Source organism: Erinaceus europaeus, chromosome 3 (assembly GCF_950295315.1).
Source record: "Erinaceus europaeus chromosome 3, mEriEur2.1, whole genome shotgun sequence".
In the NCBI taxonomy this organism is placed as follows: domain Eukaryota; kingdom Metazoa; phylum Chordata; class Mammalia; order Eulipotyphla; family Erinaceidae; genus Erinaceus; species Erinaceus europaeus.
The window spans coordinates 69,508,999-69,526,458 of NC_080164.1; the positions used below are offsets into that span (position 1 = coordinate 69,508,999).

The 17,460-nt window shown below is 41.6% G+C and overlaps 1 protein-coding gene and 1 pseudogene across 14 annotated transcripts in view; both read right to left on the reverse strand.

The window, feature by feature from the left end:
- Nucleotides 1–17,460, reverse strand: part of NPAS2 (neuronal PAS domain protein 2) — a 226,946-nt gene that overhangs the window by 85,666 nt on the left and 123,820 nt on the right. For 7 of the 14 annotated variants that reach the window (XM_060187446.1, XM_060187447.1, XM_060187443.1 and 4 more), the window contains exons 3-4: nucleotides 15,697–15,845; nucleotides 5,519–5,610 (exon numbers count right to left, since the gene is read on the reverse strand). In XM_060187446.1, coding sequence (XP_060043429.1) covers nucleotides 5,519–5,610; nucleotides 15,697–15,845 — 241 coding nt within the window. Of the gene's footprint in view, nucleotides 1–2,044; nucleotides 2,130–5,518; nucleotides 5,611–15,696; nucleotides 15,846–17,460 lie in introns of those variants that run through there. The other 7 variants (XM_060187440.1, XM_060187441.1, XM_060187442.1 and 4 more) reach the window with 4 other exon arrangements.
- Nucleotides 8,405–8,559, reverse strand: LOC132537762 (U1 spliceosomal RNA; annotated as a pseudogene).

Consider the following 17,460-nt stretch of genomic DNA (forward strand, 5'->3'; position numbering starts at 1 on the left):
TTAGTGTTAGTGTTCAGTGCCTGCTCTCCCAGGGGCCATCACGTTTCCTATCCGTTTTCCTATCTTTTCTTATTTGACAGGATAGAGAAAAGCTGAGGAGGAAACAGAGAGACAGACACACAGAGACACCTGCAACACTGCTTCTTCACAACTTGTGAAGCTTCCCTTCAGCCCCCTATAGGTGGGGGTGGGGTTTTGAACCCAGATCCTTGAGCATGGTAATACGTGCACTTGGTCACCTGACCCTGGTAATGTGAGATTTATTTTTGTTGTTGTTGGTCACCACTAAGGTAGTAGGTATTGCCAGAATCTACTAAGAAGAGGACAAGGGGGGCTAGATGGTAGTGCACCTGACTAAGTGCACAAATTAGAGGATGTACAAGAACCTGGGTTTGAGTCCCCAGTCTTCACCTGTAGGAGGGACACTTTGCAAGTGGTGAAGCAGTCCTGCAGGTGTCTTTCTTTCTCTTTCTCTCACTCTCTCCTCTTTCAATTTCTCTCTGTCTTATCCACTAGAGTAGAAAGAAAAAAAGGTAGGAAAAAATAATGGCCACTAGGAGTGATGGATTCCTAGTGGCAGCACTGGTGGCAATAAAAGAAGAGGAAGAAGAGGAAAGAAGAAAAAAAAAATAAAAGAAAGAAGTAGCAGTAGCAGTGGCCAAGGCTAGATAATGGGTCTACCACTCATAAGTTTTTTATTAAAAACTCATATTGTTTTTATAATTTGAGTGTGAAATACTTCCCCAAAGTAGTGCTAAGAATGATGTGTAACATTTTTCCCCTCCTGTTTTATAACTGCCACCTTTTGTTTCTTATAATTGTTGGGATAACTGTATAAAGGGTATTTATTTTTCTCAGAAATTGCTAGGCAAAATCTATGGGAATGTGTATTTTCTTTCAGAAAGTGAGACTTCTCCCTAGACTGATTAAATTTATAATTTTCATTAAAAAAAAAGAATTAGAAGCTAAAGGTACTACAAACATTCTACAGTGCATATGGTGCCCAGTACCTAAACAACAAAGAATTATGAGATCTGAAATGTCAGTAGTCAAATACTAAATCGCCTGGATTACATTTATGAGTCTTGATGAATACGGAGGCACATTGTAGTCACTTTTACTTATTTTTCCCTCACTACTTTTCTAAATTGAATTTTAGACCATATTTTCAGTGTTCCTAGAAGTGAATTTTAAGAGGTGGAGGCCCTGCTGATGTGAGTGGGGCATTTTGGGAAAGAACAGAATAGAATAGTGGGCAAAGTAGGGACAATACAAATGATCTTCCTGTGCAAGAAGCCCAAGCCTCCTTGGAACTGACAGAGCAAGTGGGTGTTAGAAAGCTGAAGCTATTCTTAGATGGAGGATAACTTCCATCAGCAATTGACATTTTCCATCAAATACACAAGAACTGCATTGAGTCACCAATGTAAGAAGGCTTTTCTGTGTTTTTAGAAGACACATCAGCAACATCTGAGAGTGACTCAATGGAACATGATTGCAAAGTGGCAGTGACACACCCCTCTGCATGTGAAGGTGACATTAACAGGAGCCCCAGGGTGCTAGGGGTATCACCATGGCCCCCATTTTATCCACCACACACTAGAGTGAAATGTTAAGAACCTTCTGCTGCCAATTCCTGAATATGATGGTCTGCTTCTTGTACTCCCTGACATAAACTCCAGATCTTCTGAAAAAAAAAAAAATCATAACACAAACTTTCTTTCTTTTTTTAACCAGAGCACTGCTAAACTCTGGCTTGTGGTGGTGTGGAGGATTGAACCTGGGATTTTGGAGCCTCAGGCACGACAGTCTCTTTACATAACCATTATACTATCTACCCCGTGTCCCACACAAATTTTCTAATCACTGGTCAACAAGTTTTTGCTTCTCTAGAGTCTAATTGTACAAATGTTTGTAGATACAATCTTTGCCAGTTTACACTTTACCAGCTTGGCCTGTTTACAACCAAGTCATTTTTTATTCTTTCAAACACCACAACTGTCCTCTCAGACTCTGCTTTGAGGCCCTTTTGAAAGACGATCACCTGAGGGAGAGCAGTAATTCCATTCTTGGGCCCTGACAGATTCTGTCCTCATATAAAATAGGAACCTCTTGGTTACTAAGACATGGCATCTGGGTTCACAACAATGTTCCCTGAAATGACAATGAATAAGGAGGGATGTGAAGTTGGAATGAAACCACCTTGCAAACACTGTGTAGTATAAAATCACATCATCTGTGGGGGCTGTTACTGGGGCGCAGTCATCAGGGAAGAAGACAGAGGAGATGCCAATAGCTCATGTGTCTACTTAAGAGCAACAGGTTGGAATAGAAACAGCTGGAGATCAACAAAAAGTACTAGTTGACTAGTGGGTTTCCCAGACTCCTCAAAGTTGCAATTCACTCAGAAGGTCTGTTTGTTTTCATTTCAGGTTGAGTTCACTCAACTTTCCTCCAGTTCAGGCAACTCACACATGCTTTCCTTCAGGTATACTCCAAGGAGTCTCTACTGGCAGCAGGGACAAGTACATACACAACATTTTGTGTGGAATTCTCTCTCTCTCTCCCTCTCCCTCTCCCTCTCCCTCTCCCTCTCCCTCTCCCTCTCCCTCTCCCTCTCCCTCTCCCTCTCCCTCTCCCTCTCCCTCTCCCTCTCCCTCTCCCTCTCCCTCTTTGTTATCTCTGGAACTTCACTATTCTGGGCTGACTTTTTCAGATAGAGCCAGAGAAATGAGAGAGACAGAGCAAAAGAGACAATAGCATAGAAGCTTCCTTCAATGTAGGGGAGCTGGGCTTGGGGGTTGAACATAAGGCAAAGCAGCACACTATCCCCATGAGCTTTTTGCAGGCCCAATAAATTAGTCTTTTAAAAGACTATTATTTATTTCTTTTTCTTTTTTTTCTTTTCTCTTTCCCTTTTGTTCCTTCTTTCCTTCTTCCTTCCTTTCTCTTGCTTTCTTTCTTCCTCTCTTTCTCTTTCTTTCTCTTATTTTTTTTTTTTACCAGAGCAAAAGCAAAATGATTATGCAAATGGACTCTCTTGGTCAGCTAAGTAAACAGACTCTTTTTTGGTCAGCTATGGCTTATGGTGGTGCCAGGGATTGAACCTAAGGCCTCAGAGTCTCAGGTATGAAACTTTTTTTTTTTTTTTTTTTGCCTCCAGGGTTATTGCTGGGGCTTGGTGCATGCACTACAAATCCACTGCTCCTGGCGGCCTTTTCTCTGCCCCCCCCCCCCCATGGTTGTTGCTCTTACTGTTGTTGTTGGAAAGGACAGAGAGAAATTGAGAAGGGAGGAGAGGACAGGGAGGGGGAGAGAAAGATAGACACCTGAAGAACCTGCTTCACTGCTTGTGAAGTGAATTTCCTGCAGGTGAGGATCTGGGGGCTTGAACTGGGATCCTTGTGCAGGTCCTTGCACTTAGTGTCATGTATGCTTAACCTAGTGTGCCACCACCTGGCCTCCAGTATGAAACATTTTTGTATAATCACTATGCTGTCTCCCCACCCTTATAGAGATTTTAGATATAAATCTAAAATTTTACATTTCTAGAAAATCCAGTATCCCAAATTTTAGCCCTGTCTTCATCTAAATATTTATCCATTTATATAAAACCCTGTTTTCTCAACTACCTTCAATACCTTGAAACTCACTGGGAAATAGTTTGTGCCACTGGCTTTTAAAGAGTCTGGGCTATATGTTTTATCTCCAGTAAAGTGTCTTTTTTTTTTTTTTTTTTTTAACCAGAGTACTGTTCAGTTCTTGCTTATGGTAGTACAGAGGATTGAACCTGAGAGCATCAGGCAAGAGAGCCTGTTTGCATAACCATTGTGCTATCTCCCCCACCCTCCAGTAAGTCTTAATGCCATTTATAGGTTCTTGGAAACTGCTACTTTAAGTGAAAAGATGTATAATGAAAGCAGGTTCTTAAATAATGTTGTTTTCAATGGTGGCTGGGATTGTTTTCTTTCTCACCAATGTTAAATGAAACAACGTTGAATGAAACAGTGACGTTATTTGAGGACCTGCTGTACTTTTCCATAAGAAGTAAAAGATAAAGTGGTTTATGTAAAGTGGTATAATGATGCATTAATTCAACAATTTCACAAGCTGCTCTAAATTTAACACAATTAAAATGCATTGCTTCTGGAGAAAGTTCTGTATTTTATTTAAATATAGTTCACATGTAGATTTAAGTAGCTTTCGTTTTATGCAAATGTTCATTAATGCATTTATATTTCATAATATTTGGACATCTTCATTCTGGCATTTTTTTACTCCAGGACTTTCTGTTTTCTGCATGGTTAATCTATGCAAATTAAAGTTTACATCAGTCTCATATAGGCACATAAGATGAGATACAGAAAGATTTATCCTAAGAAGTCATTCTTCAAAAGCCCTGCCAGGATCTTCTGACACTGAACTAGCAGTCTCACTTTCTTTTGCTGTCACTCCTGCTCCAAGTCTCCTTTCTTCGCTCAAGAGCACAGACAAGTCCCATTTGGGGCTTCTGTTCCTCCAGAGTCATGTCCATACACTGCCAGTTTGAGACCCTGTTTAGAAGTCAAAGTATCGGAAGTTGGGCGGTAGCGCAGCGGGTTAAGCGCACGTGGCGCAAAGCGCAAGGACCGGCTGAAGAATCCCGGTTCGAGCCTCGGCTCTCCACCTGCAGGGGAGTCGCTTCACAGGTGTCTGTCTATCTTTCCCTCCCTCTCTCTGTCTTCCCCTCCTCTCTCCATTTCGCTCTGTCCTATCCAATAATGACGAGATTAAGAACTACAACAATAAAACAAGGGCAACAAAAGGGAATAAATAAATAAATCTAAAAAAAAAAAGTCAAAAGGAGTGGTTTCTCCTATAGACAAACATGACACCAAGGAAGGCCACTTGCTTGGATCAATTCAATTTCCACAAATCAGCCCTACAGATCAGTGAGGGACCTAAATGTCCAGAGGAAGAACTGCGAATACAGAAAGAGTGTGCTGAGTAGGGGGCTCACTGTTGGTTGATACCCACACACCAAGCTGATGTACTAACAAGCTCAAGTAAACAGCCTACATTTAGAGAGAGCCTTCTGTTTTCAAAATGTATGCATCTAAGGAAGAAAATATAATGTTTGCATTCAGAAGAGGAGACTGAATCAAATGAGGATTCAAGATGGAGCCTTCTGTCCTTTCTTCCTGTCCCTCTATCTTCCTTCTGCACCAGCATTCCTGCCTCCCCCCTCCCCCCCCCCCCCCCCCCCCAGATTAGGCATTCACAGGCTGGGAAAACATGAGTGATTCACTCTGCAGGCACTATGGTGACAGAACATGCTCGCATTCAGTTTGGGGATTCTTGCTTCAATTCAGTAGCCAAAACATAAGCAATAGCATGCAGACCTTTAATAGGGTTTCTGTTTCAAGGCCTCTTTCCAAAGTGAAGAGCAGCTGTTTACTTTGGGTACAAAGTCTTATCTGGAATAAGCAGTTACATTTCCATTTGCAACTGATTAAGTTAATTTGAAAGTACATTTCACCTCCAACATCAGCTGGGTGAATTCTTCGTTACTGAGGAATGAAGGCTTCCAGTCCTGTTGAATGTCACAGATTTCTGTTTGCGCTGAGACTTCTAAAATAAAACATACATAAATAAGCTTTAATAGTCAAAGACATCTAGAAATTCTTATGTAACTGGAGTAAACTTTTATGCAGTTTAGTTACAAAAGCCAAAATGAGGAAATATTTCCAAGGACTGGGGACTTTAGTTGTAATAGGTTTACAGTTATCTCCTGATGTTTTCACACCCACTTAATGAAGCTTAAGGAAGAAGAGTAGTCCTCCTCTGCATGGGTGCAATGCCAGCCACTAGCAGATGGCACAAGGACCTTGAATTGCTATATGACAAAGCCTTTCAATAGTGGCTGGAATAGTTGCCACCTATCAAGGCAACAGGACAAAGCTTGGAAAGGTAGAATACATTCTTAATTGCTTCTTCATGATCAAGGCTAGGAAACACACTTTAAAGATCTGGCCTTTTCTGACACCTAGGACTGGGGAAGGTGAACATGTGTACCTGTGTTGGGCTAGGGAGATAGCATAATGGTTATGCAAACAGACTCTCAAGCCTAAGGCACTGAGTAGTTGTTTTTTCTTTCAGTTTATCCTCCATCTTTAGCCAACATTTTGTTCCATTTTCTATGCTGACAGATTTCTTTGGTGACTATATTTCTTGGGGATAGGAAAAAAACTAAGTACATAAGATTTATGTACCTCAAAGGTTAAGACTAATTTATTTAACAACTTGTTGCAAAATACAAATTGACAAGCAGATCATCTATAAACTTTAACCTAAAAGAAACATTTAAAGGCTTTCCCTCTCTCCCCTTCCTTCCTTCCTTCCTTCTTTCCTTCCTTCCTTCCTTCCTCCCTCCCTCCCTCCCTCCCTTCCTTCCTTCCTTCCTTCCTTCCTTCCTTCCTTCCTTCCTTCCTTCCTTTACCAGAACACTCTATTCAGCTCTGGCTTATGGTAGTGCAGGGGCATGAACGTAGACTTCGGAGCCACAGGCATGGGTCTGTATGCATAACCATTATGCTATCTACCCTAGGCAGTTTTTTTCTTTCCACACTAGCTGTTGATAGTCCTTCTTCCATAGAGCCTGATGAATGCCTCTGCCATTTGAGTGAAAGAATTTCAATGGATTCAGTGATAACTGGTGAATAGAAATTATGTGGAGGACCTGGTACATATGCATCTTTGTAGAAAACCTTAATGCTGGGGCTGGGTGGTGGCGCACCTGGTTAAGCGTACATGTTACAATATACAAGGACCCAGGTTCGAGCACCTGGTCCCCACCTGCAGGGGTAAGGCTTCACAAGTGGTGAAGCAGTGCTACAGGTGTCTCTCTGTCTCTCTCCCTCTCTATCTCCCCCTTCTCTCTCAATTTCTGGCTGTTTCTATCCAATAAACAAGTAAAGATTTTTTTTTTTTTAAAGAAAACCTCCTTAATGTTCAATCAGTATTTCCTATTGTGCCTTGTTCCACCAGGAAGTTTTCTTCCTTGTTGATTTCAGAAGGAACAACTTGTTGCTCGTAAAAATAAAATTGGATTCTTGTCTTTCATGGTTTTAAAGGAGTACAAAAGAGATACTAACGGCGCAAGGGCCGGCATAAGGATCCTGGTTCGAGCCCCCGGCTCCCCACCTGCAGGAGAGTCGTTTCACAGGTGGTGAAGCAGATCTGCAGGTGTCTTATCTTTCTCTTCCCCTCCTCTCTCCATTTCTCTCTGTCCTATCCAACAATGACAATGACAACAAGAATAACAACAACAACAACAAAAGAGATACTAACAGTTACTAGTCACTGAACACAGAAGGGAACCCAGGAAAGGAGCCATGTCTGGCAGGGCCGTCCGTATGTGGGCACATTTTACATCTGGGTGCCTGTAGCCTGAAGATGAGCTTGGTGAAATGCATGACGAGAAGCAGAGACAGGATGCTCACACAAATCTGAGCCAGCACTCTTTCTAAGGTCAGCCTAGGAAGAGAGATTAAATCCCTAGTGGTTGTTCAAACAAATGTGCCAGTTTGTCCACTTAGAAAAAAAAAAAAACCACAGACAAAGAATATGCTAATAAATCCATACCAGAAATGCTTTCCTGCCTTTTTTTCAACATGCACACTCATTTGTAAAATTATTTTGATCATTAGGATTAAACCTGAGTTAACTGGAAGTGAGTTTCTCTGGCAGCCCAGATTTGATTTAGATAATGGTACATTCAGCTTAATGTAAAGGACAGTAAAGGCTCATTTAAGTTCCTTTTAGATCATTGAGAAGAACACTGAAAGCAGCCATTCTGTTGACTTTGTAGCTCAGCAATTGGATTATAGGCTTTGGAAGCTAAGGCTCAATTTATATGTAAATTAGATCACATGTCTCAAAGCAATTCAAAATGTTAAAAATGGAGCAGGAATAGCTCATCTGTTACAGCACAGGACTTACACACCTGAGGCTCCTAGTTTGAGGTTTGATCTCTGGCATTGCAAGTACTAAAGTGGTGGTCTCATTTCTCTCTCTCTCTTGTAAAGCTCTCCAAAACATGAGAAATAAAATAGGTCTTCAAAAAGGCTGAAGTGGGAAATAAAACTCAGAGTTATCCTGTCTCCACTAACATCTGATGTATTGAATATAGGTTTGAGTTCACAGGGCAGGATTAGTAAGGAGATGTGGTCAAAGTGGGCTCTAGATAGTCTGGGAAACAACAGAACCTGGGAGCAATATTTGCAGGAAAATATTGCCATTAACGTTCAAGCACCAAATTTTCTTTCTTATTTCTTTTTTTCTTTCCTCTCTCCCTCCCTCCCTCCCTCCCTCCCTCCCTTCCTTCTTTCTTTCCTTCCTTCCTTCCTCTCCCCCCACCTCCCACCAGGGGATAGTATAACCACATTCCCCTATAATCACAAATTATACAGTCAAATTTCCTACATCTTGGGAACCACAGGGGCCAGCACTCCTGAGTGCAATGGATAAGCCTCACTCTGGGAAGACCATCTTCATGAGCATGGGACCTCTCTCAAGTGTCATTTAGAGTATAAGTTGTATAGGCTGTAGAGAGCTCACCCTCCCAATTGTTCATTGTGCATGTGAGTAAGCACAGTACACCTTTGAGCTGTATGTAGTCAGAGTAAAGTCTGGAAAATCAGGTAGAAACTGTTGTCTGCATAAATATTACTCCATTCAACAGGGACATGTGTCCTTGTTCTGCAGTCTTCTCTGCTGCTTTCTTCCCACCCCCAATCTATAGAAACAAATATGTTGAATGGGGCATGAATGAGGAATAAGACTTGAGGCTGGGAGAAAATGACATTAAATCAGCTCAAAGGAGAAGAAAGAATGCAGGTCAGCCCCACCCTGAAGAAGTAACATTTAGATGGATATAGATAAAGATGCCCAGTATGCCTTGTGATTTCTAGAAATCCAGAGGCTCCTTGCTTAGAAGATAATGTTGACACAAAATTTCTCCACAAAGAAACACTGCGAGAGTCTCATTCTTATTTGATTCACTTCAGAGAGAAAAAGTATGCACTCCAGGAGCAAAATTTATGCCTCAAATTGAGAAAACAGGGATGCCTGAGAGACTGAGAAAAGAGCTAAATAATCTTAACTATTACCTGGACTGAATCGCCTTTCCTTACTTATCATCGATATTCCTTCGCTATGAAGATGAAAGCATGTATAAATTCACAGCCCTTAACCACAGCTGCATACTAACATCACCTGGGGAGCTTTCAAATGATTCCCATTTGCACCTTATTCAGTGGCGTAACCCTATCCTTCACACGTTCAGTAAGGATCTTCTTCTAGCGTTTGCCCTTCTTCCATAGCCAGTCAACAGCATCAGGTTGAGCCTGATGTAAAGTTTCGAGACCTCCTTTGAATCTGGAGAGGTGGCAGTCGTTGACTATGTGGGTCATAGTCTGTCTGGAGCCGCAGGGGCAGTTCGGGTCGTCTCTGGCTCCCCAGCGATGGAACATAGCGGCGCACCGGCCATGGCCTGTTCCATAGCGATTGAGGAGAGCCCAATCATAACGTGCTAGGTCAAAGCCGGGTTGACGCTTGCAGGGGTCTGTGATGAGGTGTTCAGTACGGATAAAGGCTCACTCTTCCTACAAGGAAAGCCCTGACTTGTAGTATTTGTCTATTTCCATATTGTAAAAACTCCCATCGTGGCTGATTCCAATCTATCAATTCAAGGTCAACCAACTTGTTTGCAAAACTCCTGACAATTTAACAGTCCTCATCTTTGGGAAGCTGGTCTGAACCGCTTCTAGCTCGCAGCTGGGGTTCTACCGCTAAGAATTCTGTATTGGTCTGTGAAGTGGGGCCTGGTTGTCTTTTTTTTTAGAAGCTCCTCAGGTGATTCTAGTCGGCAGGCAAGGGTGAGAACCAATAGTTTGTAAAGGCGTATTATTTATTTAGTGAGAGGAAGAGGAAGGAGGAGGGATCAGCTAGAGTACTGTTCTGCTCTGGCATACGCTGTGCCAGGATGGGCCCTCAGACCTCACACACACACAAGTCTTGTTCCTTTACCTACTGAGCCACCTCCTCATTCACCAGAACCACTAACTTCTAAGTGGTCACATAACTGAATAGCCACAGTATGGCTATGACACAGTATCTCTAAGAACCCCAGAAATCACTTCTTAGGAGGGGAATGGTGGAATGATAAACAAACAAACATGGACTCTGTTGCCTGGTTTAGATTCCACACATTCCCAAGGGCCCGACCTGGATGAGAGAGAGGCTCAACATCTCCTGACTCTATGATCTCAGCTGTGAAATGGTACTAATTCAAAAGACCTCTGTGAATTCAGATGCTGAATCCTTAAAAACCACCCCGGACTCGTAAGCCCTGAATAAATGCCGGCTGTTTTCTTGTCTATCCCATTGCAAATGCCCATGGAGTCCATGCCCATTTAGATAACAAATAAGGAAAAATTATTATTATTATTTTTACTTTAATCCAAGTTAATAGTGATCCAGACTCTATAGTTCTCCAGAAAATCAGCCATGGATTTTCTGTTTCCTTCTGAGAGTGCAATCTCAAAGGATGAGTGAGACCCTGGCATGACCCTTGCATTAAGAGGGCTGTGCAGAGTAGGTCTTAGACGTAGGAAACAGGAGGAATGGAGACAGGCTCTCCTAGTGTTAAGAAACTTCATTTTTACTGACTGACCCTTTCCAGGTCTCAGCCTTAACAATTCTGTAATTCCACAGCGAAGGGAGCCCAGCATAAATGTTACACTGATGAACTTGATCCCAGCTGTCCTATTTAACAGCTGTCCTGCTTCTCAGTGGCACTGACCTAGTTTGAGAAATGTGCACAAAACATCCTGGTAATCAATTCAACCTGCTATTTCACTTGGCTAATTCATTATTTAGGAAGTATATCCATTTTGATTAAATTATCGGGCTATCAACTATTGCTGCAACACTTTATTCCAATCCTATTTGACAGTTCTTCCTTGACTTTTAACAAAAGCAATTAACGTATTCTTTATTTTCCCGTGGGCATATTTTTTTTTGGGGGGGAAAGGACGTATCATTACTGTCATACTTTAATAGGTATATACAACTATAAAGAAATAATGAAAGAATAGCAAGTAGAATAAAACTTTCCAGTGTCCCAGCAATGCCCTCTTCCATGAAATCATCTTGTCTAGGAAAATGTTCAGTGAAAGGGAAGCATCACCATAAGCACAGAAGAACTGTAATTATCGCCTCAATAGTCTGACATTTCTGGCTTTATTATCTTTGATGACATGGTTAGGGAAAGAATTTTGCTCTTCAGCTTGTTAATAGTACTCAACTAGTCTCCATTTTAAATTTTTTTTATTTGGTATCATCTGAGGGTAGGCATATGGCATGATGCTAAGAGGAAAAGGATTTGAAGGAGAGTTTAAGAATTGTTCAAGAAAGACATAACTTGGGCTGGGGAGACAGCATAATAGTTACGCAAAAGACTTTAATGCCTGAGACTCTGATGTCCCAGGTTCAATCCCTAGCACCACCAAAACTAAGCAATGTCCTGGCAAAAAACCAAACCAAACCAAAAATATAAATTTAATGCTCAATTCATATAATGGGATATTCTATATCACTGAAAATTAACCAGCCATAGCACTGAACATGGATTAATTTCATAAACACCATATTCATAACGTTTGATTCCATCTAAATAAGAGCCGAACTAGTGAAATCAATCCCTGGTTTTAGAAGTCAGAATAGAGATTTCCTTTAGAGAAAGCAGAGGGAGCTACGGAGAAAAATCTCCTGGGGAAGCTTCTATCTCCTGAGCTGGTGGGTACTGGCTTCCCTTCTCCATTTCCTTTGTGTAACTAAGTTAGCTACAATTTGTGTATTTTTCTGTATGTGTGTTACACTCTTACAAAATATTTTTTAAAAAATGGAGAGCTGAAGGGGGTCAGGTGGTAGTGCAGTGGGTTAAGCGCAGGTGGTGTGAAGCGCAAGGACTGGCAAAGGATATTGGTTCAAGCCCCCAGCTCCCCACCTGCAGGGAAGTCGCTTCACAGGCAGCGATGCATGTCTGCAGGTGTCTGTCTTTCTCTCCCTCTCTGTCTTTCCCTCCTCTCTCTATTTCTCTCTGTCCTATCTAACAAAGACGACATCAACAACAACAACAGTAATAACTATAACAACAATAAAAAACAAGGGCAACAAAAGGGAAAATAAATAGTAAAAAAAAAAATTTTTTTTTAAATGGAGAGCTGGGACAAGTGGATATTAACATACAAAATGATGAATTTGATCCCCTGCCCCACTCCATATAAAAACCACCTCAAAACGGATCACTAGCTAGATGCTCAATCTATAACTTATGTATAATTGCCTAGTGCTATAAAAAAACATTTTGCCATCAGGTTTCACTGGAGCTTTGTGCCTGTGTAATTCCACAATTCTGAGCAGACTCCTTTCCTTCCTTCCTTCCTTCCTTCCTTCCTTCCTTCCTTCCTTCCTTCCTTCCTCTTCTTTCTTTCTTTCTTTCTTTCTTTCTTTCTTTCTTTCTTTCTTTCATTCTTCCTGTCTTTCCTTCTTTCTTTTTTCTTTTTCCCAGATAGAAGGTTAGAGACCAAGAAGGAAAGAGAACAAGAGAAGGAGAGGAGATACTTCTCCTTACATAGTATTACCATGTGATAGTTGGTGCCTAGAGCCCATGTTACCACACAGGGTAAAGTGTGGGCCCTCCTGGGTTAGCTATCTCCTGGCTCCAATTATGAAACTCCTAGAAGAAGCCTTAGATTTTGCAAAGCAAACAATGATAAAAGGACATCATCAAACTTAAAAGTTTTTATAGGCTGAAGACATCAATTAATCAATTAAGAGGGAAAGAAGAGTCCTCAGAAAATATTTGTAAATTGTATATTTGATACAGGTCTAGTACTAAGAATAAATATCAAGAGGTTTCACAATTCACACAGTAAAATGATAAATAATCCAATTAAAAAAGGGCGAGGGGGAGTGGGGCAGAAGCACAGCGGGTTAAGCGCACATGACACAAAGCGCAAGGACCAGCGTAAGGATCCCAGTTCGAGCCCCCGGCTCCCCATCTGCAGGGGAGTCACTTCATAGGCGGTGAAGCAGGTCTGCAGGTGTCTATCTTTTTCTCCCCCTCTCTGTCTTCCCTTTCTTTCTCCATTTCTCTCTGTCCTATACAACAACAATAATAACTACAATAAAACAACAAGGGCAACAAAAGGGAATAAATAAAATAAATATAAAAAAGGGCGAGGGCCAGGAAGCTATCATAGTGGTTATTCAAAAGACCTTCATACCTGAGATGCTGAGGTCCCAGGTCCAATCCCCAGCACTACCATAAGCCAGAGTTGAGTAGTGCTCTGGCAAACAATAAACAAACAAAAAACCAAAGAACAAGAATTTAAATAAATGTTTCTCTAAAGAAGATACACAAACAACCAAGCCACCATTCCCCACCTGTGTTATTTCTCATCACCTCCACCAAAACTTGTGTTTGTGTATGTGTGTGTGTGTGTGGGGGGGGGGGGGGGCTTCATGAGTTGGTCTCTCTTTTTCTCTTCCTCGCTATCTCTTCCTCCTGCTTAATGTTTATCTGTCTTGTCAAATAAAAGAAAAAAAAAAGGTAAAAAATGGCCACCTGAAGTGGTGTATACTTGCATAAGCAACAAGCCCCAGTGATAATTTGTTGTCAATAAAAAATAAAATAGGGGGTCGGGCGGTAGCGCAGCGGGTTAAGCGCACATGGTGCAAAGCACAAGGACCAGCTTAAGGATCCCAGCTCCAGCCCTCCCCCACCCCAGCTCCCACCTATAGGGGGTCGCTTCATGAGCGGTGAAGCAGGTCTGCAGGTGCCTTGTCTTTCTCCCTCTCTGTCTTCCCCTCCTCTCTTCATTTCTTTCTGTCCTATCCAACAACAGTAGCAATAACAACAGTAATAATAACCACAGCAACGATAAAACAACTAGGGCAACAAAAGGGGAAAAAAACAGCCTCCAGGAGAAGTGGATTAAAAAAGAAAAAGAAAAGAAAAGAAAAGGGCTGGGTGGTAGCACACCTGGTTGAGCGTATGTGTTATAGTGCACAAGGACCCAGGTTCAAGCCCCTGGTCCCCACCTGCTTCACAAGGGGAAAGCTTCACAATTGGTGAAGCAGGGTTGCAGGTGTTTCTGTCTTGCTCCCTCTCCATCAACCCTTCCCTCTCAATTTCTGGCTGTCTCTATCCAATAAATAAATAAAGGTAAAGTTACATTTTAACATAGCAATTCCATACCTAGATATATGCCTGAGGGAACTGAACATAGATATCCAGCCAGGGAGGGGGGGGAGGTCGGACAGTAGTACAGCGGGTTAAGCGCATATGGTGTGAAGCGCAAAGACCGGCATAAGGATCCCGGTCCGAGCCCCCGGTTCCCTACCTGTAGGGGGTTGCTTCGCAAGTGGTGAAGCAGGTCTGCAGGTGTCTATCTTTCTCTCCCCCTGTCTTCCCATCCTTTCTCTATTTCTCTCTGTCCTATCCAACAACAATGACACCAATAACAACAATAATATTAACCACAACAACGATAAAATAACAAGGGCAACAAAAGGGAAAAAAATAGCCTCCATAGACATCCACCCAAAAACTTGTACTTGTATGATCATAACAGCCTAATTTATAATAGCTGAAAGTATAAATAACTCAGTATTCATCAAGAGATAAATTAAAAACAAAATGGATAATATCCATACAACAGAGTATCACTTGGCTATAAAATAATAAGTGCTAATATTTGTCAACACGGTAGGTACAAGAAACTAGAAGCAGACCACAAAATTGTATGATTATGTTTATATGAAATACCCAGAATAGGGAACTCATTAGAGACACAAAATAGATTAGTAGTTGCCAGGTCTGCAGGGAGGCAGAAATGAGAAGTGACTACTAATGTGACTACATTACAAACCAATGAATTATGAATTTTTATTCTTTCTCTCTTTTTTAAAGATTTATTTATTTACTTGTGAATGAAGAAGACAGGAGGAGAGAGAGAGAAAAAGAACCAGACATTACTGTGGTACATGTGCTGCTGGGGATTGAACTGAGGACCACTGCTTGAGAGTTCAATGCTTTATCCACTGCGCCACCTCCCAGACCAAAATTATGAATGTTTAGATGGTGACTTTTTGCTGTTTGAACTGTATCTTAGTACTAATGGACTTGACAAAAAGTGAGTTCACTATTTCCAATTAATATGTTTTCAGGCTTAGCTCAGAAGACCAAAGTGTTTAGGAGTGGTGGCAGAGACAGGTAGAGAAACCAGTATAATTTGGTCCAGGGGAAAATGAATGCTTGGGCATCACCTTTCTTCATCAGGATTGAATGAAAAATGCTTGTTCCAGACATTTTCAATCAAGATGCTCCCATTGTTAGCACCACCCCCCTCCCTTGGACTGGGTGCAAACTGCAAGGTAGTTTGGAGTCACTCCACTGGTGAGTGTCCTCTCCCAAACCTGCTGGAGATAGAGCTGTTATAGAGGGTGGAGTGCCTTTGAAAAAGGAAGCTCATGACAGGGGAGACCAGGCTTTTGCTGAGAGGGAACCAGTTAGGAACACCAGCATGAAAAAGTCACTGTCAAATAGAGAGTCAAAGGAACACAAGCAGAGAGAAGCATAACCTTTACCATTGTGTTTCTGCAAAAATCCGATGACTTTCTCCAGCACGGTGGTTTTGTCCATTTTCCGAGTGTTGCCAGGGAGCATAGAGCTAAGCTCTTTGATAAGAACATTGAACTGGTCCCGACGTTTCTTCTCAGACTTATTTCGAGAAGCTCTATAAACACAAACCACAAAGGTTATGGTTCCCTGTCATATTGACTTTATTAGTATGATGAAATGGTACTTTCTATAAGGGTGTGTTCTGCTGGTGACATCTTTTTTATTTTTATTTTATTTATTTATTTTTTTTACCTCCAGGGTTATTGCTGGGGCTCAGTGCCTGTACTATGAATCCACTGTTCCTGGAGGCTACTTTTCCCCTTTTGTTGCCCTTGTTTTTTTTATCATTGTTGTGGTTATTATAATTGTTGTTATTTCTGTCATTGTTGTTGGATAGGACAGAAAGAAATTGAGAGGAGGGGCAGACAGAAAGGGTGAGAGAAAGATAGATGCCTACAGACCTGCTTCACTGCTTGTGAAGAGACCCTTCTACAGGTGGGGAGCCTGGGGTTCGAACCAGGATCCTTATGCCGGTCCTTGTGCTTTGCACCATGTTTGCTAATGCTAAACCCAGTGCGCTACCACCTAAGCCCCTGTTGCTGACATCTTAACAAAACTATTTTTTTTTCCTTAGGGTCAGAAAAGGAGAGAGGGACATAAGGAGACAGAGATAGAGAGATAGATAGATAGATGATAGATAGATAGATGATAGATAGATAGATAGATAGATAGATAGATAGGCAGGCAGAGAGGAACTACAACCACAGGACCAAAGCTTTCTTTAGTGCTGTGGTGGCCAGACTTATACTTGAACTTGGGTCACACACACAGCAAAGTAGTGAATGAGCCATCTTGCCAGCCCCTTATCAAAACTCTTTGAGAGAAAGTAACACTTGCCACATTTCAGAGCTGAGTAATGGGGACAGAAAAATGTTTTGCTAGACTCTTGGCTACAAAGAGAGACAGCATTAATAAGGAAGTTGTGACTCAGATACAAAATCTTACACAGATTTGTTCCATTGCCAGCTACTGTTCATTCTAACCTCATGGAGCTTTACCCTTAAAAGAGAGCAAATGACTTGCTGTTTATCAAATTGGTTGCTTGTAATCCAGAGAGACTTCCTTTGAGAGTCCTTCCTTAGGTTTGAACCACTTTCTCTACCAAGTACCCAGCCAAGTCCTCCCCTCTTTCACCAAGTCATAAGGAAGAGCCAAGTGTCTCTGGGTGTCCATCATATGCAAATGCTTTAGCCATTATCCCAGAGTTCATTATCTTACTGGAAAGACAGGATACCTTACATGGAGACATCTATTAACTGTGCCAAACCCAGGGACAGTGTATGACAGGGACTACAGCTACCAAGCTGCTAAGCAGAATCCTTTTAAAAATAAATACCAATCAATGCATATTACTAAGTGAAAGAAACCAATCTGAAAAGACAACACACTATATAATTCCAGCCATATAACATTCTAGAAAGGCAGGACTATTTAAAGGCAGGTGCTAGTTAAATTTTCAATAATTGTCTGAGATTTGGGGAGGCAGAACACAACGACTTTTTGGGGCAGTGAAATTACTCTGTATAATACAGGGATTGGTGCATGTAACACATTTGTCCAGACCCACAGAGCACACAATGCCAAAAAAGCGAACATTAATGTAAACTACGGACACTGGGTGACAGTAATGCGTCATGTAGGTTCACTAAGCTCTATCACTCTGGCGGAGA